The following is a 22,060-nucleotide window of genomic DNA, read 5'->3' on the forward strand; positions in this document are numbered from 1 at the left end:
GCAGAGCAAAGTTAGAAACATCATCTGAGTATCAATCACTGAGCCAGGCATCTGTTCTGCTGTAGTATGAGTAAGAGGGAGATGCCTAAGACCTAATAATATGTCTAGGAGGAAATTCACCCAAGCTCTTGCATAAGAGGAGGTGTGGGCAAGTGGTCAGCTGTATGATCATGCGATTAGTTTGGATTTTGGCTCTTACTGCCTGTGTGACTCTTGAAAAGTTTCTTCATCTTTATAAGGGGATTGTAATACTTCCTCAATAAATGGTAGACTAAGGGAAAATTTTATGTAGTTAAGGAAAATTCACTTCAATTTCCTGAGGTACAACATAAGAGCTAATATCTTTTGTGGGCTTACCATGTGCCAGGCATTGTGTTAATGCTATTCCCCAGATAATTGCATTCGATTGTTGTAATGACTCTGAAGCAGACTCATTTCCAACTTATGGATGAGAAAATGTGGCTCAGAGAGGTTCACCAAATCGCTGAAAGTCACCCAGCTCTTTGAGTAGAAACACATGGATTTAATTTACACAACGCTCAGAACTTCCAAGATTTATTCCGTGTGTGTGTGTGTGTGTGTGTGTGTGTGTGTGTGTGTGTGTGTTTGGGTTGAGGGCCAGGGTGCCAGGATGTGAAAGTGAGAGGAAATACACACACACACACACACACACACACACACACATACACACACACACGCACACGGTGGTACTGGGAGCTATAGAATTAGAAAAAGAAAAAGGACAAGTTTGGGTTGTGAAAATACTAACTCCCTGGGCAAAGGTTTTATTTATTTATTTTTTAATTAGAGGAAATGAAAGACTGGTTTAGAATGGAGTTAGTTTGGTGGGAAACAGTGTGGTATTGCTTATGAGAAATTTTCACTTCCCGGTATGTACACAAAAGACCTTGTCTTCAGTTACATCTCTCCCAGCAATGAGACTCTCTTCTGACATTGTTACGTGTAAACATGGGAGTGGGATTTGTTCGGGTGGTCCCCATGACCTTTCCTTCTCCTCGTGTGGCTGGTGAGGAGGGAGGGACGGCCCACGGTTGAGGCAGGCTTTCTAACTGGAGTAGGTCTCTGGCTGTGTGGGGATCTACCCTAGGAGCAGATGTCACTGTGGACTAGGATTCTCAGCTGTGAGTTCTATGTAGTTCCATCCTTTCAGTAGAGCGGCAAAGCTAGGAAAAGGTCAAAGCTGGTTTGGGTGGGCTGTCTCAGGCCGAAGCCCACTGTTTGGGGAGGCCAATTAATTAGGTGTGCGGTCCTGCTGGCATCTGTTATCAGCTCTTAAGTAAACATGGCCACAGCCCTGGAGAAAGACATCCAGAAAGACCAGAAGAGAAAGTCATTTCATAATGACAAGAGCTGTAATTATCTTCCAGTTGCACTTGGAGGACCATCTCTTAGAAGAGGGAGCTTTATAACCTGTAAATCATTTGTAAGGTCATTGGACTATCCTCAATGACATATCAGTTAATATAGTCATTCAGCAAATATTTGCTAATGTGTGCTGTGCATCAGATACTGCTCCAGGCATGGGGGCGTGGGTTGCTTACATCTGAGTGGAGGGAACAGGTAATAAATAAATCCACATGTAGTACATCATATGGTGGTAAGTATGAAGAAGAAAAGTAAAGCAGGGAAAACAGAAGAAAACGATAGGGTGAGGGGTGTGTGTGCATGCACATGCCTGCTGGGTTAGATATGGTTTTTGTTTTGGGTCTGTTTTATAATGCAACATGAGATGTAAGACTTTGAAAACTTCATTCAGGTTCCACTAAATTGGATTTCATTAGAACTTAACTACAGCTTAAAGTTTACTTCTGGTCTAACCCTGAAAATAACACTTATTTCCAAACAGATTCATGGTATGTATAGTGTTGAGGATGGGGAAGGAGCTATTGGATGTATGTAAGAGAAAGGACTGGCTTGAAGAACTTTGCACAATGATTGAATAGAAATGGACGTGGGTAGTTACAATGGGTTCTTTTTAAATCTTCACCCAAGGATATTTTTCTATTAATTTTTAGAAAGAGTGGAAGGGCCCTAACCGGTTTGGCTCAGTGGATAGAGCGTCGGCCTGCGGATTGAAAGGTCCCAGGTTCGATTCCGGTCAAGGGCATGTACCTTGGATGCAGGCACATCCCCAATATGAGGTGTGCAGGAGGCAGCTGATAGATGTTTCTCTCATCGATGTTTCTAACTCTCTATCCCTCTCTTTTCCTCTCTGTAAAAAATCAATAAAATATATTAAAAAAAAAAAAAAAGAAAGAGTGGAAGGGAGGGAGGAAAGGGAGAGAGAGAGAGAGAGAGAGAGAGAGACATCGATGTGAGAGAGACACATTGACTGGTTGCCTCCCGCATGCGCCCCAACCGGGGTGGAGATCAAACCTGAAACCCAGACACATGCCCTTGACCAGCAATTGAACCCATGACCCTTTGGTTCAAGGGACGACATTCCAACCAGTGAGCCATACTAGCCAGGTCACAATGGATTCTTACCTGTTCATTCATGCCCCCTTGCCCATACCCCTGGATAGGTAAAGCTGCCTTCCTGTGAGTTAGGCTGTGCATGAGTTCAGATCAGCTTTCCCTGCAAATCCTGGCCTGCAGTCACATGCTTTTTTTTAGGTCCCTTTTTCTAGAGCAGGGTGTGAAATAATAATAAAAAGTGGCTGCTAAGCACTTCCCACGTCATTCTTTTAATCCTTACAACTGTCGAGGTAAGAAACATCCAAACCTGTAGAGGATTATTGAGAGTTTATTTGAGCCAAACTGACAATTACCAGGAACAGTTTGAGAAAATGCTCCAGAGAATGATAGTTTTGCAGCTTATGTTATACATTAGAATCAAAGGAGACATAAGGAGGGATACATGAAATTCATTGGTGGTAGATTAAGGGGGCAGGAGATTGGATAAAAAGTTAAAGGGAAAGACTCATTTCTTTTACCTTGGTGGGAATAGGATAGTTAACAACATTTATAGCACCTAGAGGTGGTATGGGGGGGGGGGGGCGGGACTAGATAACCATGAGGGGTTCCTGGTCTTGCCCTGAGGGATCTGGAAAAGGAGATTGCTCTGTCATTTAAAAGCTATGTTATCTTCGATGCAAAACAAGGACCGGCTCACTTTAGATAAAGATTGACCTTTGTCTCCCCTCCATGACTCACTTTCAGTCAGGAATTTTTGTGTTCAGACCATCTTATGTGGTTACTTTCGGTCTCCCAAGTTTGTAAGGCCAACCGTGCAGGCCTCCCCTGAGCTTGTCAGGTTTAGTATGTGGCTCCCTTTTTACCCACACAACAATGCTATTAGGTAGGAGCTTTCATTGTGCCCATCTGATGAGGAAACGGAGTCTCAGAGAAGTTAACCTATAGTACAAGGATGAGTACAAATTAGCCAGCGCTGCCCTGCTCCAAGATCTTAATCCCTATGTTATGCTTATCTTATAAGGTCCCAAAGGGTAGATGGATTAATGACAGCCAGGTTTGGGAACCACTGTGTGGACCAGCGTTTATATATACATATTCTAAAAACCCCTGCCCCTTTTCAAAGAACAGGACAAAGACCTCAAGGCTCTCTAATCCTGGTGTGATGTTAGAAGAGGAAGCCATAGGAAGGGTGCATGTGGCTAGACCTGCCACATAGATTTTAATGGACTTTTGTGTATATTTTGTTCTATTAAATAATTGGATTTCTATGCCCATTTTTCAGGTATGAGCCTATGTTATCATATTGAGTGTGCTTTTAAAAGTACACACACCCCCTTCTCCCAAGATCCAGCTTTGGCAGCCGCTTTTCCAACCCCCAGCCCTCCACCCACCCCTCCACCTTTCCCTGTCCCACTAAAACCATTGTTTCTCAATCTTCCTGGTATAAGAATTAACTAAAGAAAACTCTGCCTCAGGGTCCTGGGAATCTATAACCGCCTGGTTATTCTGTCATCTGTCACGGGGAAGTCTGGGGAACCACATTTTGAGGAATGCTATATGAACTAATTCAGGGAGTGAAGGTGGGCTGGCTGGAGACTCAGGAGGGTGGCCGGGGAGTGCCCTTTGAGGTTGCGTTGCTAGGCTCTTCCGCTTTCTGCTTGGAGCCTGGGAGGAGCTTGCCAGATACTGGCCCAGGGGAGGAGCCAGTGTGGGGAAGGGTGTCAGCGCCCCCACCCTTCCCAAAGGCAACAAGGCCCACATGACTAGTCTCAGCTGGCTGAGAGCCCAGTGCGTCAAAGAGTGGGTAGGTAATGGTCCTTTCAGGTTTTCTGCGGGGACCTTGGAGCTGCTCAGAAAAGTATTTGTCCCCAGCCCCACTGGGGACTGTTCTCCACCCCAGAGGATGGGAAGTCGAGATGTCTGTAGGGGCAGACACAGTGCAGCAACATGTGATTGCTTTCCAGCCTCCAACAGTTTTCCTTCCCTCATGTACTCCGTGCGGCTGTGTCCCTGCTGCACAGGCAGCTCCGCATCCGCGAGCTCCCTGATTAAGAACTCAGCCAGCAGAGCCCTTACTCACCATAGTGGCATGCGGCTGTTAACATTTGTGTCCACGCTAACGCTCTTTTTCAAACACACAGACTCTGTTTTAACAAGAGAGAAACAGTTGAAGAAGTTCTTGCGCGACTAAGTTGACGAGTTTCCAACTACACTCTTTTGTTCCCCCAATCCTAACAGCTAAGTTTCAAGTCGTTACTCCCACTGCTAAGAACTAGTCACATAGAGTCCCAACTGGAAACTGCATGGACATCGATGGAACAGGAAGGAGCAGGACTGGCTTTTTCTGCACGTCAGAATACATCTGCATTTTATTAATTCCACCAGTAAAGCCCGCGAGCCAAAGGGCCTTGAGGTTCTTTCACTATAAAGTTTCCTTTCGAGACATGGCCCATCTGTTTTAGTGGTGGGTGGAGTCCATGGGGAGACTCTTATTTTTCCATGAACATACAGGGCAAGACCTCCACATTACTGTCACACTTTAACATATTTATAGTATTAGTAATACAAAAGAAAAAGGGTTCTTGGTTCACTGTCATCTCCTTTAAAGGAAATTGGTTTGTGGTCCGACCGAACTGTTCTTAGGCCCGTGTAGGAGGCCAAGTCATCATTTCCCAGACTCACAGTATTTTGTATCCAGGCAACATCAGAGAAAATAGGCCAGGCCAGCCGGCATGCCTTTGCTCCTACGGAGCTCAGACTTCCCCATAGGGGCTGTTGTCCTCAACTTACAGTGAAAGCTCTAGAAGTTATAACTGTTTGCATTTTTCTTCAGCTGAACCCAGCTGTTAAAAATATCTTGGAGATTTAATCTAAACACACTGTCTATACTTCAGATAAAAAGAAATTCAAGTTTTCTTTTACATTCCCCATACCCCTCTTCCCCCTGACAGAAAAGCATCAGACTTTTATGAAGAAAAGAAAATCATAAGAAATGGGACTAAAGGTTTCTGAAGAAGGAATGGCAGTGAGGCTGTATAATTGGCTTAATTTATTTTATTCCATTCCTGGTCAGTTATCTGTTATCACCTTCTCTCATGGGGAAAAGAAAGCAGCAGATAGTGGTTGAGTCAGAATGAAGTTGTAAAACCATTCAGGACCATAAAAGGCCAGCAGACAGGCTTTGTGTTTTAAGCAAGCCCGGCCTCTCCAGTTAGCCACAAGTCCCACCACTCCCTATTGTCTTACCTGTAACTCACTGTGTTTCACGTTTCTGTTATTGGCCTAACTTTTCCTCCTGGCACCCTGTGTGAATTGAAGTTTGACTTGCAACATTATAGACTAATACCTTTGAAGGCATAACCTTTGCCTAGTATTCTGGATTGCCCATTATGGACCCATCTAGGATATTTTTACCCCTAAACCAATGAACAAGGACTTTAAGACAAATATTTAACATGGTAAGGTTTTCTAAATAGATACATGTAGAAGACATCAAATACATAAGCCTCGTGGCAGATTTTTAGAGCTGAGAAGGGTCGGAGGAATTACTTATTTCAATTCACTCGTTTGTAGGTAATAGTCGGCTCAGAGAGTTAGATGACTTAGCTAAGGCCTCGAAGGACGTTGGAACACAGTGTTAAGGCTAGAACAGGTTCTCAACCTAGAGTGATTTGGCTCACAGGGGACAATTGGCAATGAGTAGAGTTGCTGGTGGGTCGAGGTCAGGGATGCTGCTGAACATCTGATAAGACCTAGGACAGCCCCCCAAAACAAAGAGTGGTCCAGTTCAAAGTATCAGGAGTGCTGAGGTTGGTAAATGCTGGTCTAGCCCCAGGCCATCTTCTTTCACTTCAGCGTTATCCCAGCAAGCTGTACTTTCTGTTTTGTTCCAATACTTTATTGCTGGTAGAGATTCAGGTCATCTTGACATTAGCAAAAGCAGATCAGTATATGTTTAAAGGTGCAATGTCATGATTTAAACCATAAAGTTAGGTTCTGAATAATGGAATTGTGAGAAATAAAATCCAGTGTGTTTCCATATCTTTCCAGGACAGTACCTCATTTAGACTTGCAATACCTGTCAGATGACTTTGAAAGCTGCAATTTACACATTTTGTTCCTCTTAAAAACTCAACTAGACAACGCCTTGGCTTACTACCCTATTTTTAAAACATGGAGAGAAATTCTCAGGCTCACACCATGTGGGGCTAAATGAGACGCGGAAGAGATTTTGCCAGGGACTCTCACTTTGTGTGGGAGATTTACCTGTTTCATCTGGTGCAGATAGAGTCATGTGTAGGTGCTTGTCCTCAATATGCCAGGGGAATAAAAATCCAAGCGAGGAGAAACCATACGCACGTAAAATCTAACAAACACACTGAGTAAACGTACTGGTCTGAAAATGTTTTCTGTGAAGGTCCTATCAGTTCTCAGCATCGCCTGAAAGACCTAATTTCTATATTGACTTAAAAGGGCTGAGAAGCTCACTCATCCCTCTGGAGACAGAACTTTCCTTTTCCATTGACATTAACTGACTCTACATGTGATATTAGAAGAGATTAGAATCCATCAGGGTTGTTGAGTGTCTCTTCTGGGGTTCTGTCCAAGAAAGTGTACTCTGCCAAGAAACCATATGCAAATGGTTCACGTCATTGGGTCATTTGGTGAAACAGAATGCCATGGCAATGTTCTGGTTTTGTGCAATATAATATTAATTACTAGTATTAATTCCTGCTGAATGTATGTGGTTGGGTTACAGACTCCAGATTTCCAATCTAGTCCTATTTCTGAGGCCTGAGTCAGGGAGGAGAATACGGGTATATGTCAGTTCAAAAATGATGTGCCTGGGTTGATATCAACTTCCACTTCCTGATTTTTTAAAGAAAATGTACTGCATTTCAAAATAAAATGAATATCTTTCCATAACATGAACTTTTCTGATTATTTTTGCTTGGAGCCCAGAGTTATGTGTTATACTCAACTATGGTTTCTTCAATCTGTGTTTATTTATTTTTTTATATATAAGGAATCTATTTTATCACTGAGGACTTGATGCTTGTGTTGTATTTTTATGCTAGTGATATTCCATGCTATTGTATCTGCTATTTATTAGTATATGTTGCTGCAAATGTAGACGAGGTGTTAATAAATAACATTTTTAAAATCTTACTATTTCTTTTTTCCATTTTCGGTATCCATACTGAGAGCACACCCCTGGGCTCTCTTTGCTTTTTTTATTTTTTTTAAATATATTTTATTGATATTTTACAGAGAAGAAGGGAGAGGGATAGAGAGCTAGAAACATCGATGAGAGAGAAACATCGATCAGCTGCCTCCTGCACACCTCCCACTGGGGATGTGCCCGCAACCAAGGTACATGCCCTTGACCGGAATCGAACCCGGGACCCCTCAGTCTGCAGGCCGACGCTCCATCCACTGAGCCAAACCAGTTTCGGCTCTCTTTGCTTTTTGATTGCATTTCACAGAGGGAACTTTTTCAGTTCACCCAGTCTCAAATCCTCCTGGGTGTTATCACCCTCAATTTATAGACTATAGTCTATGGAGAAGAAAGAAAACTTTTGAATGCTGCTCCCGAGTACATGGGGTAGCAGGTAGTCCCCTCAGTAAAAACTAGCAACCTATTTACAGTTCAACGTCTGCTTGGGGGGATGCTTTTATGTGGGCAAGTTTTATGACTCCTTTCAAATTTTTACCACAGAGGAATGCTTGAATCTTTTCTTGCTCTTCTCTCTTCCAGGATTTGGGGGTGTAGCGGGGGCTGTATTCAGTCTTTGCCTCTCACCCACCCATCTCATCATGACTTGATATTTCATAGGCACCATAGTTAGACTCTTGAAATGACTACTTGTTATGGAGAAGTGATGACTGATATGTAATGTTGACTGCCAAGTTACCCTACTAGGGTGAGAACAAAATGGCCCACATTTCATTAGGAGTGATTTCATTGATAACAGGTGGATAGGAAGGAAATTAGGAGGTCTGGTGAGTCATGGAAACATGCCTCTTACTTAGGTTACTGTTTCTCATTTCCTCTGCAGATTAATTGGCACAGCCACTGTATCCCTGAAGGACCTGATTGGCGACCAGAGCAGATCGCTGCCGTACAAACTGATCTCCCTGCTAAACGAAAGGGGGCAAGATACTGGGGTGAGCATTTCCCCTTGTGTTGAATGGCTTCAAAGTGAGATGATGAAGCAAAAAAGAGTGTGAAATTATAATTAGCTCACTACACACACACACAAGCCTACTGATTTTGAGATAAACTAGTCCATTTGCAAATGATATTGGCCTTATCCTATACTCTCAATCACAGAACTGGCAAATGAGATAAATTTGATTTTCTACAACAAAATACTATAAAGCAAGTGCATATTCTCTTGGGTGTTAACATTTGTGTGGTGAGCATCACTGTGTGTATCAGACACTCTTTGAAACATTCTATAGAGGGTAACTTATTAATATTACTTTGGAATATCAATAAGTTAGTAGCATGATCTTTATTATTGCATTAGCATCTATATGCTTTCCGATCACAGTCTTCCTAAATAAGTCCATATTGATGTGGTATTGAGACCAGAATTCTCTTCTTCAAGTGCGTGTAAAAAACATTGACTCAAGCATCACAGCTCTGAGATTTCATATGACTGCTAACATGCTTTTATAAAGCTACCAATCTTAAGTCATTAACCTCTAACACCGTCATTTTCCAATCAATTTATTTTGCTTGGGAGTCTGGGTACAGGGAGAAAATTTTATTTAAAAAAAGGCCATTCCTGTAGACAAGAATACAGGTTAGGCTTCTCAACATCCATTAGGAATGTCAATTTTCTGATAGGTTTCCTGTGAATCAGCATTCTAACCATGCAACATAAATTCAGAATGTTGGCTATCATCTATCTACCCAAAACTTGACAGAGCAAAATGATACTTAGGAAACATGGTACAAGTCAGTGATTTTTTTCTGGCTGCCTTTTTATTTATTTATTTATTTATTTATTTATTTATTTATTTATTTATTCATTCATTCATTCATTCATTCATTTATTCATTCATTCATCACCCAAAGATATTTTTTCTATTACTTTTTAGAAAGAGAAAGTCACATGTAGCAAGAAGCAAATAAAAGTATAGGATGCCCTTTTACATTTGAATTTCAGATAAACAATGAATGGTTTTTTTAGAATAAGTATGTCCTAAATATTTTGTCTGTATTTTAACTGGAAACCTGGGTGTGTGCCATTTTTATTTGCAAAGGAACCTTTATTTTGAGGTTTATACTTCCTCATTTTTTGCAGTTAAAATTCCTTTCTGTTTGGTTGATATGGTTGTGGGCATGTGTTCACATCCCTATGGTGACTCCCCCTAGCCAATGTTTTTGAAATTTTGTAGGTTCATGAAATATAAATGTATAGGAAACTTTTTTGTAAAATAATGCTCCATGTGAGAAATTTATCTCAGATTTTAAAAGTGGAATAACTATCTCCTGTAAGGAATTACATGTTTTTTTTTCTTTCTGACAATGGAAGTTGAATAGCGTTTTCAGTTCTCCAATCTTGCCTTGGCTTCTAGCCATCCTAAGGTCACATTTTATGCAAATCTTGAACTTCCTGATTTGCATATTCATTTCCTCTAATCAAACTTGATTCCTTTTTTTATCCTATTTTATGGATCACATTGTTATATAATTTTTTTATCCATCACTTAAAGTTCTTTTTAGAAAGAAGTGTGAAAATAAATTTTAGCAATTAAAGAAGTCAGTGAGCAAACAAACACATAATCATTTACAAGGAGTCTCTGCCACTGTAATTCTGTGATTGGAGGCGATCTCCGGTCTAGGATGAAGGCTGCTGATTACAAGTTCATGCTTGCCTGTCACAACATTCTTCCAGTTTATGAGGTCGCCCTTTAGCATTGAGACACTTGGCCACCTGTAACGGGTAATTCCTTTCCCAGGCGTTCCCACTCCACCTAGGCTCACACATGGGAAGATATAACAGTGGAGTGTGTCATCCTTCTCTCTTTCTCTTCCCACTTTCCACCGCCCTGCTCACCCCTTCTAGAACTTTAACTCCTGCTGCATTGGTTTGCATTGGTCCATAGCATTCCAACGCCCTGCACTGACTCTGTTTATATTGCATTGTTTCTACCCAGGCCACCATTGACTTGGTGATTGGCTATGATCCACCTTCAACTCCACATCCAAATGACTTCAATGGGACCAGCGTGTCAGGCATGGGAGGTAAGCTGACCCTTCTGAAGGCCCAGACTACCCCAGGGGGACTCTACAGAAGACACATAAGGTGTCTCCAAGAAAGCCTTCCTTGTTATTACACTGTCTGTAGCTCCCTGCTCACCTAGACAGGGCCTCGTGAGGCAGGTGGAGCTGCCTTGAATCGGGACATACAACTGTTTGCAAACTGTCCTTCAAGGGAGAGGAGGAAGTAAGACAGCGCCTCACAGTGAGCTGATCCAGTACATACAGACTCCAGCAGAAGTTTCTAAGTGAGGCTTTGCTACACATTTGTAGCTTCCACCCCTTACAATGTCCGCTGGTTGTGAGGCTCCAGGAGTGAACTCTACTCTCTTCATGTATCTGTCTCCCTCCAAGTGTGCAACCACCAGGCTGCTCTTGGCCGCCAGTGTCCTGGTCAGTGCCCTTGTTTTGGAACCTCTTTCTTTCTCTCCCTTGGCCCTGATCTCCAGCCCCACTCCCCACCGCTAGACAGCCCCTTGGTCCTTTAAGCAAGTGAAATTTTACATAACCCACCTTTCTCTCCTTGTTCTCTGACATGTGTTGTCAGTCATTTGGAGCCATCGGGTGCTGCTCTGGATGGGATTGGGAAAGGGGCCTCGGGGGAGGACTTAGGGTCACACGTGGAAGGAAGTCTACAAGATAGTCAGGCCCTTCGCACAGCTGAGTTTGACCTCCTCTTAGCGTCTTTCCAGGGAGATGCAATACTGAAGTGTCTCTGTCCCTTCCTCTGTCCTGAGATGCGTCACCAAACCCCTCCCTGTTTCCCCAGCCTTGGCATGTGCCCAAGAAGGAAGAGGCCCCTTGTCCCACCCACTCACCTGCTGCTTTGAAAGTCTTCTCCTGGGAGGGCGCCCTGGTGCTTTTTCTTGCCAGGATTGGCTTCTCAGGTTCTATTTCTTTTTGTTTCTGCTGGTTCTGAACCTGCCTAAGTGGTCTGCTCAGCATCCGCAGACGCACCTCCCTTCCTGCCCTGTGGGGTCCCTGCTTGTTCCTCCCTGACTTCTCATCTCACCTCAGCCTGACCCCAGCCATTGCCCGGCTCACCCACACCCCACCGATGGCCCAGCATTCAGGATCTGACCCATTTATTGGCCAAGTAGTTGTGAGAGTCCAGCAAGGGTCAGCTGACTCCTCTTCCTTGGGAACAGTGGGGGCCGACATAGCCCCAGCACATCAGCCACACGTTTTGCAGTCACCCTGTGCCCATCAGCACCAGGAGCTGTTGCTAGGTCCTCAGACTCTCTCCGTCCCACAGGAGCTCTGCAGTGGCTCCCATGTGCTGCCACAGCAGAGATGACCAATAAAACACAGAGGGAACGTTCTGGTCTTGAAAAACACACCATCAGGGGCTGAACTGAGTCGTTCTACCCATTTCCTTCTCACCTCCTTCACTGACGATTGCATCGGAAAGAGGTACTTTCTGACCCACAAAAGGCAGCTCCAACTGGTAGGATATCAGGAATAGCCTCTGAATTGGGAGGACCAGCATGCCTTTCTTCACATTGACATATTTCCTAAGCCGGACCCTGTGTATTAGTTTCCTAGTTGTGATAAAGTACCACAAACTGAGTGGCTTAAATAATAGAAATTTATCCTCTCACGTTTCCATAGCCTATGAGTGTGAAATCAAGGTGTCAACTGGGTTGGGTCCTTCTAAAAACTTTGAGGGAGAATTTGTTCCATGCCCTTCTCCTCCCTTCTGGTGGCTATTGGCAATCCTTGGCCATCTCTCCAGTCTAACTCTGTCATCATGTGTCCTCCTGTGTGTCTCTATCCTCATATGGTGTGCCCATATGTGTGTGTGTGTGTGTATATATGTGTGTTTGTGTGTGTCTGAATTCACCTCCTATAGGGACTCCAGTCATTGGGATAGGCCTATCCTAATCCAGTATGACCTCATCTTAACTTTGATTACATGTACAAAGACCCTATTTCCAATCAGGTCCCATTCTGAGGTTACAGATGGGCACAACTTTGGGAAGGACACTGTTCAACCCAGTATCCTGGTAGATAAAATGCAGTTTTATTATGTATATTCCATTTCAAAAAACTGAAATGTTAAATGAGCCTTTTTGTGTCACCCCTTAGGGAACAAATAACACTGTGGTTCATTCAAATGAAAAGAGTAAACTTGTACTTCATAGTAAATTGGTGTTGCACCATTTCTTAGTATTTATGGAGTAAAGAAGACAGTTGCTGGGTTTCTTAACCCCTTGCTAGACGCTGCTGTGCTGGGGGTGCCCAATGCTTCACAGCCCTGCCCTCCAGTGACTTTCAGTCCAGGTTTGGATACAAGACATTTTTATCCTGAAGTTTTATCGTTATGGATCAGACCAAGAGCTTTGGGGTCAAAGTGGCCCAGGTTGAATTCTGTGTCTATGGTTAATAATTCACTTAACCTCTCTTTACTATAACATGGGGATATAATAGCAGCACTTACATAGTAAAGTTGTTGCAAGGATTAAATGAGATAATGAATGTAAAGTACTTAGCACAGTGCCTGGCATACAGTAAGTGCTATCCTAATGGTGACTGTTATTATTATTACTACTAGAGGCCCGATGCACGGGGGGGCAAGGGGGTGGGGGTGTCCCCTCAGCTCAGCCTGCACCCTCTCCAATCTGGGACCCCTCGGGGGATGTCCCAGGGATCAGGCCTAAACTGGCAGTCGGACATCCCTCTCACAATCCAGGACCGCTGGCTCCTAACTGCTTACCTGCCTGCCTGCCTGATTGCCCCTAGCTGCCCCCCCCGCCAGCCTGGTAGCCCCCAACTGCCCCCCCCTGCCAGCCTGGCTGCCCCCAACTGCCCCCCTGCTGGCCTGGTCGCCCCACGCAGCCTGCTGTTCAGTTGTTACTGTGATGGAGTCCTGGGCAAATTGCATATTCCTCTATTATTAGTATAGATTATTCAAAAACAAGTCTAGTTGGCTGGCACACTCTGTATGAAGTTTCTTCCTCTAAAAAATAGAGCTATTAGAAAAAAGTGTTCTGGTTTGGCTCAGTGTCATGTTGAAATGACTAAATGCTTTCTTTTAAAAATATCTTTAAAAGAATTTTTAAATGGACCCGAAAGACTTTGACAATAACCAGTTTATAAAGCTATAGGACATGTAGGGGAGGTTCCTTTGCCTGGGATGGACTGTGTAAGTCCCAGCTCAGAAAACATGCCATTCCCTGGAGCAAAGGCTGCTTCCTGGGACATGAGAAAAGCATCAACTGGTGAACTTTTAAACCCACTGGGGAGAAAACCCTTGCCATCGAGGCTCCCTGTGCTCAGGCTCCTCCTCACTTCCTGGCTCGTCACCAGTGCTCCTGCAGTGCTGGGGGCTGAGAGTCGCCGTCCTCTTAGGAAGCTGACTCTCAGCGGGCTCCACGCAATTGGCAAGGTCCTCCTCAGTCCTTTAGAATTCCTGACACTATGGGATGGAGGTAGGAAGTGAACCAGAACTTGGGTTCCTTTTGTTTGGATTTCAAACAAAGAATGTTACTAAGTGCTGGCCTCCAAATGAGCTGTGTCTGAAGGGCTATTTTATTTTAAGTGTGAGATGACAAAGGGAAATTTCTTTATTTAAAAAATAAACAGGCTTCTTTGACCTGGAAGGGCCGTCTTTGTTCTGTAGGATGAATATTCACCAAGGCTGGGTCAAGGGCAGCATTCTGAATGTTGCCTTCATAATCTAACAGAAACTTTTCTTCAGTATTAAAAACAAAACAAAACAAAACAAAACTTTCAATATCCTAGATCATCTGGATGTTTCAAGGGAAAACACTTTTTGTGTGACAATTCAATTAAACTAATCAAAGATATCTTTGAGTACTTACTACTCCATGCTAGGGAAGACACACATACACACACACTCATACCACACCACATCACACCACAACAATTACAATATTGGGATAAGGTAAGACCAACAACTTGAGACAGAGAAATAACAGCCAGATAGGCTGCCTCCTACCATCGTGTACCTTAATGAAGTTAAGGAGATGGCTGGCCCAGAATATCTTCCCCTTCCCTTTAGTTGACTCCAAAAAATAACAAGCAAAAAACCCCTTTTCTAGTCTATATATAAGTAGTGAGTAAATTTCCTCTAATTTATATAGGACTTTTCAAATCCTAAAAATTTGAGCTTGTTGATTTGTTTTTATGTACAAAAGCAATACCTGCTTGTAAAAATGTAAATATCACAGAATTATAAGACTTAGAAAGTTCAAATCACTCTCAGATAATGACTGTTCACAGCTACCAATATTGATGTTAAAAGTTATCCTCCACATAGTGGGTACCACAAAGATGAAACGAGATATTAATGATAGAACACAGAAGTGAAGATTTTCAGGAAAATTCACCATGACAAGTTGTAGAAACTAATATGACCATGGATCTCAGGAACTGAATACCTGAGGGGTTCCTGTGAGTTTTTTTAAAGACTTTTTTAAAGAGCAGTTTTAGGTTTACCACAAAATTGAGAGGAAGGTACAGAGATTTCCTCAATATTCCCTGCCCTCACACATACATTGCTTCCCCCATAATCAACATCACTCATCAGAATGGTACATTTTTTATGAAGGATGAACCTACTTTGACACATCATAGTTCAGTGGGTTTGGACAAAAATATAATGACATGTATCCATCATTATAATATAATACAGAGTATTTCCAGCCCTAACTGGTGTGGCTCAGTGGATAGAGCGTCGGTCTGTGGACTGAAGGGTCCCAGGTTCGATTCCCGTCAAGGGCATGTGCCTTGGTTGCCGGCATATCCCCAGTAGGGGGTGTGCAGGAGGCAGCTGATCGATGTTTCTCTCTCATCGATGTTTCTAACTCTCTCTACCTCTCCCTTCCTCTCTGTAATACAGAGTATTTCCAGTGCCCTAAAGATCCTTCGTGCTTTGCATATTCATCTCTCCCCACCACCAACCTTTGGTCACCACTGGTCATTTCATTGTCTCCATAGTTCCCCTCCCCCCTCCCCCCCCGATTGTCCTAGAGTTGGAATCATGCAATATATAGCCTTTTAAGATTGGCTTCTTTCACTTGGTCCTCCATGTCTTTTCACAGCTTGTAGCTTATTTTTCTAAGTGCTGAATAATACTCCATTGTTTGGATGTACCACAGTTTATTTATCCATTCCCCTGCTGAAGGATATCCTGGTTGCTTCCAAATTTGGCAAATATGAATTAGGGTGCTGTAAACATCAATGTGCATTTTTTGTTTTTTTTGTTTTTTTTGTTTTGTGGACATGCATTTTCAACTCCTTTGAGTAAATACCAAGGAGCATGATTGCTGTATTGTATGTGGTAAGAGTAGGTTTAGTTTTGTAAGAAACTTCCAAACTGTCTTCCAAAGTGTCTGTACTATTTGCATTCCCACCAGCAATGAATGAGAGTTCTAATTGCTCCACATCCTTGCCAGATTTAGAGCCATTCAGATAAGCATGTAGTGGTCCCTGATGACAATTGGTGTGGAGCATCTTTTCATATGCTTATTTGCCATCTGTATATATTCTTTTATTAGGTATCTGTTAAGGTCTTTGGTCTGTTTTAGTCAGGTTGTTTGTTTTCTTATTGTTGTGTTCTAAGAGTTCTTTGTATATTTTAAATAATAGTCCTTAGTCAGATATGTCTTTTTGCAAATATTTTCTCTCTGTCTGTGACTTGTGTTTGAATTCTTTTGACATTGTCTTTTGCAGAGCAGGGATTTTAGGTGGCTTGACTAAAGTGTGTGGTGTTAAAGGTACCCTTTCTTTGGTCTACTTCTGAGACTGTTCCCATGACAGATGCGTGGGATGATCCAGGCTGCAGGCTTGACCTCCTGAAAACCTGTTACTTTCTCCACTCAGTTCGCAAGATGTCAGTTAGCTTGACTGGAGCCCACATTCTCATGCTCGGATTAAACTATTTTTAAAATCTCCCATCTATTTTTAAAGAACCATTTGTTAAAATTGTGCTTTATCCAATGATAGAAATGCAAAATGTCATGCTTAGCCAGACTTGGTGCTTCAAATTGGTTTAATTCCACAAACACCAAAGTCACTTTGCTTGAAATTAAATTATATCCAACTCAGAAAGCGTTTATTGACACCTGTTTGGAGACATACACAGGTGAGAAAGGCATTGTTTGCCACCAAGGAGTTTGCATTTCACGAGAAAGGGAAGGTATAAATATGAATAAATATAGGTCATAGCTGAATATAATAAATTACTCAAGAGAAGAGTAGGCAGATTATTACATGGAAATAACTTCTTTCAGCTGTTTGTTTCAGCTGTGGATTCTTAGTGCCTACTGCAGCACTTGGGAAGTCATAAGTAGTAGATAAATGATTGGTTGGTTGAGTGAATGCATGGATGGGTGAACGGTGGAAGGGCAATGGACATGGTTATATATTTTTTTTCCAAGAAAGTCATTTTGGAGAACACTAGGGAACAAACAAATTTGACTGATCCATTCAGAGGTGTAATAAAAGGGAAGCATGTTCCTGAGGGCTGGGAGTGCAAGGCTGGGACATTTGTCCTTGATGGACACCTTGTTTGTTTTCTGGACATGGACTGACTTGGTCAGAGCTGAGCTGGAAAATGATCAATGTGCTAGGAGATTGTTGCAGGACCTCTAAATGACTGTGGCCAGCAAACTGATTGGATTAGGCCAACTTTTTTCCAGGATATTTAAGAAAATCAAAGTGATCATAATAGACCAGTGGTTCTTAAATTTTAGACACAGTAAAATCGTCAAGGGAGTTATTTAAATGTTCAGATTTCAGGCACTTACCTCCAGAAAGTCTAGTTTAGCTGGTTTAAAGGGGAACTCCTCCTCCCCCTAATTTGTATGGTTAACAGGAACTTCCAGGAGATCGTGATGCAGATAGATTTTTGGAGCTCAGTTTGAGGAGTCCTGGAGTTGTGTTTACCTGTTAACATTATCTTGTCCAGACTCCGACAGAGCTCTTGGGGCAATATTTCCCAGACTGGCTTTATTTCCCACATGTGTTTGTGTTGCTGTTTGGTTAGAAGCTCTTCGTGGTACCTTTGTTCTGGTCTATGATTTGGAACCATTCCAGGAGACTCTTAGGGCACGTATAGTACCATTTACCCAAGAATTGGGGTGGAGGGTAGTGAATTGCTAATGTGGTGTTTTTTGTTTTTTATTCCTCCTCCCTCATCCACCTGCTTATGGTTGGATACAGACATTTATTTATATACTGTAGCATGTTAGAAACCCAGAGAAGTTATTATTCAACATTCCAGCTAAATCAGCTGTTATCTCCAAATGTTTTCATGCTTAGAAACTTACTCTCTCCTATTCTGTTTTGTACTTTTTAACTTCATGAGAAAGGGAATATCCAAAATACATAAGCAACTCATACAAATTAACACCCCCTGCTTACATCAGGGGGTGTTATCATTTAATCATTGCAACAACTTTACGATGTAAGTGCTGCCCCCCTGCCGGCCTGGTTGCCCCCAACTCTCCCCCACTGCCTGCCTGGTTGCCCCCAACTGCCCCCCCCCGTCCTTGATGATATTATACCAGCCCTTTGTTCTTTCCCATGACCTTTCGTAATTAAATTCTGCCTTAACCAGTACCACCACTTATCAAGACTTTGTCATGAGAAGCAAAATTAATATCACGGGCAGTGGTTGGCATTCTTGGACTCTAAAAAAAAATGAGTGGGAAGAGTGTTTGGATAAGGCTGCCTGCTAGGCAGGGTGGGGTGCGGCTTGTGGGGAGGTGGCTATATTCCAGGCCAAGAGAAACCCAAGGGTGACTGGGCAAGTGTCCCTTTTCTTCCACCATTCTTAGGCATTGCTAACAGGACATTCCTGTGGTTAGACGGAGGTGATGGAGGTGGGGAAGGAACAGCCTGCAGATCTGATGACATCTGAGTGACTAGTAGTCCACTCTCTTGTGCTTGATAGGGAGGAGAAATGCTAGATGAGGAGAAGGTGGGAGGCTGGAGGAAGAAGAGGGGTTGTTGCTACCCACTGGGGAAAGGTACTGTTAGGCATGGCAAAGGCAAATCTGACTGATTCATAAGGCCACCAACTCTTTCCCACTGGGTGGGCAAACAGTAGCCTTATAGGGAAGTGCCATTGTCACAGGTGACTACATACAGAGGTAGTGTGTAGGAATATTGCTATTGAGTTTCTGGAAAGAGGCCAACAGTACATCTCAGGAATTATGAAGGCTTGTTAAGTTGCTGGAGTTGTGATGGAGAGCCATTCCTAAGTGTTCATTAAAACATCACTTGTGCCGAAACCGGTTTGGCTCAGTGGATAGAGCGTTGGCCTGCGGACTGAAGGGTCCCGGGTTCGATTCCGGTCAAGGGCATGTACCTTGGTTGCGGGCACATCCCCAGTGGGGAGTGTGCAGGAGGCAGCTGATCGATGTTTCTCTCTCATCGATGTTTCTAACTCTCTATCCCTCTCCCTTCCTCTCTGTAAAAAATCAATAAAATATATTTAAAAAAAACAAACAAACAAAAAAACATCACTTGTGAGCAAGTGTGGGTCACAGAGGGGGTTAATGACATTCAGAAAGAAGGCAGGTCAGTGCTGGCTGTAGTCAAAGCTCGGGAGGATTTGACTGTGTGACATGGTAATTGTTGGGGAGGCAGGATGGCACTCAGCACAGGAACTGTGAAGGGCGTGTTGCAGCTGGAGAGGAACAGTAAAGATGAGCAGTAACTATCGAGGCTCTGTGAGGTCCAGGAAAGTTTTATTTTTTAATTGTGGGCTATATTTCCACATGTTTATATTCTTAAATTATTTTAAAGTGCAGCTTTGTTGATTTATTAATAATAGCCATTCTGAGAGTGTGAGGTGATATCTCATTGTGGTTTTAATTTGCATTTCCCTGATGATTAGTAATGCTGAGTGCCTTTTCATATGTTCATTGGGCATGTATGTCCTCTTTGGAGAAATGTCTATTAGGGTCCTCTGCCCATTTTTTAATGTTTGGTTTTTTTGGGGGGTGTTAATTTGTATGAGTTGCTTATGTATTTTGTACATTCAGCCCTTACTGGATGTATCAATGGTGAATGTCTTCTCCCATTTAGTAGGTTGCCTTTTCGTTTTGTTGATGGTTATGGTTTCCTTCACTGAACAGCATGTTTATAGCTTGATGGGAATGCTCATGTACAGGGGGGAACCTAATGAGCAGACACAGAGGCAGAAATTGCAGAAGGAGAATCCTTGAGTAGCAAGAGGAGATAGGATCCATGCCTATGCAGAAGGGTTGGCCTCAGGTCAGGACCCATCGACAGATCAGGGGTTGTAGCAGGAGGGAAGGCAGACAACAGATGCAGGGAGGATGGTAGATTTGGAGTTGGGAGGATGTGGGAATTCTTTTCTGATTGCAGACTTGCGGACTAGAGTAATAGATGGAGCAAAGAGAAGGACACAAGAGCTGTCCTCTATGATGAGTTGAATAGTGTCCTCAAATTCCTGTCCACCCAGAACCTGAGAGTGTGACCTTATTTAGAAATAGGGTCTTTATAGTTAAGACTAGAGGCCCGATGCATGAAATTCATGCAAGGGGCTCGGCCCTCGCAGCCCCGGCTTTGTCCAGAAGGTTATCTGGTCTAATTAGCATATTATGCCTTTATTGTTATAGATGAGGTCATACTGGATTAGGGAGGGCCCTAAATCCAATGACTGGTGTCCTTATGAGAAGCGGTGAGGACACAGGGACACACAGGGGAGAAGGCCGTGTGACAATAGAGACAGAGACTGGAGTGATGCAGCCACAAGCAAAAGAACGCCAAGGATTCAGGAGCCACCAGCTAGTAGCGTCAAGGAAAGATCTTTCCCTAGAGGCTTCCAAGAGAGCATGGCCCTGCCAACACCTTGATTTTGGACTTGTAGGGTTTAGGACTATCAGAGAATAAATTTAAATTGTTTAAGCCAACCAGTTTGTGGTACTTTGTTACAACAGCTCTAGGAAGCAAATACAACCAGCAACTTCCTATTCAGTCAGGGGCTCCCCGCTCAGTTGCCGCTGTGGTCATGAAAGAGTCATTGTTTGCAGATCCACGTGGCTGTGGTTCAGATCCATGCCTGGGTCTCATGTACAGGGCATGCCAGCACACACACTCACATTTGGATAATGAAAGGGCTTGTGCAGAAGGGTGCGTTGGGCAGTGCCTTAGGGGCCCCCCTCATTCTTTGTGGAACACTTAGGGTAGCATTGTTTAACCTGTGCAGCTTCCTGCCACATAAAGGAGTGATTTCCTGCTCAAATATCTTTCCGCTGCTATGCAGAGATGCTGGCGGCCGCCATGACTTAGGCTGGTCCCTCACGTCGGTCCCTCCAGCCTAAAGTCTGGATAACAGAAGGTGTTTCCAGAAGAAACTGGCTCATCATTACCTGCAGTCTGTTTCTGAAGCATCCATCAAGAGTTTAATGAGGGCTCATTCTGAGTCGGTGCAGCAAAGGAGTGCTTTACCCCTTCTCCTGCTTGCTGCCCTAAACAACCACCAACCCCAAAAGGAACAATCCACAGCGGGAGGAACTCCCTCTCGGGCCAGGAAGTTAGAGTTAGTTGTTGGAGGAGCTTAAAGCCGTGCATTGCCCAGTCTGGAACAGGTTTGCAGAAGGCAAGCCTGAGCCTCTGTGCTTCCCTGAGCTGGTGCGCAGGTTGTGGGAGCGCTGCCCTGGTGTCTGGGTACTCTTTCTGAGAACTTGAGAAGGTAGGAGCAGCGGTCAGGATGCCTGGTTTATGACTCATTCCACATTCATCGAGCCCCTGCTGTACACTAGGATTTTATGTCAGGCAGGGGGCAGGTAGAAAGAAGGAAAGTCAAGCCTCCGCCTCTGAGAGTGGCTGGTTGTGGGGAAACCTACGGGTTAACAATAGACGCAAGTCTCTGTGGGAAGGACTGGGTCGAACAATGTGTAGAAGGCATGTGAAGGGGTGACTCACTCCCTCTAGGAGAGGCAGGGAGGGCCTGTTCCAAGACAGTACATTTCCTCTGGAACTTGAAGTGTTGAGAAGTTGAGGAGCTCACTTGGTGGAGAATAGGAGAAAGGACATTCTAAGAGCCAAGTGCCGCAGATGGGTAGTGGGAAATCCCTTCTTTGGAAGCCTCCTCAAGAATAGGGAAGGTGAGGCCCCGGTTACATTGCAAAGGTCAAAGGTAGCTATTCCATACCCTTGACTTCTATGGGGTTTCTTGACCCTGACAGCAGTGATGAAGGATTAGGAGGACAGCATCTCTTTCAGCTGAAGCCTGGTTTTAATCTACTCTTGCACCAGTGAGGTAGGGCAAAGACTTGGTCCTGGTTTCAGCTCAGCTCCTAGTAACCCAAGTCACTTCAGCTCTATTGACCTCATCTGTAAAGT

At 43.5% G+C, this 22,060-nt stretch overlaps 1 protein-coding gene across 1 annotated transcript in view; it reads left to right on the forward strand.

The window, feature by feature from the left end:
• The window catches only part of MYOF (myoferlin), a 134,470-nt gene that overhangs the window by 26,422 nt on the left and 85,988 nt on the right, over positions 1-22,060 (forward strand). Inside the window, exons 4-5 of the mRNA XM_080687487.1 lie at positions 8,499-8,607; positions 10,612-10,699. Coding sequence (XP_080543613.1) covers positions 8,499-8,607; positions 10,612-10,699 — 197 coding nt within the window. The remainder of the gene's footprint in view (positions 1-8,498; positions 8,608-10,611; positions 10,700-22,060) is intronic.

This window comes from Plecotus auritus (assembly GCF_963455305.1).
Source record: "Plecotus auritus genome assembly, chromosome: 9".
Classification (NCBI taxonomy): Eukaryota; Metazoa; Chordata; class Mammalia; order Chiroptera; family Vespertilionidae; genus Plecotus; species Plecotus auritus.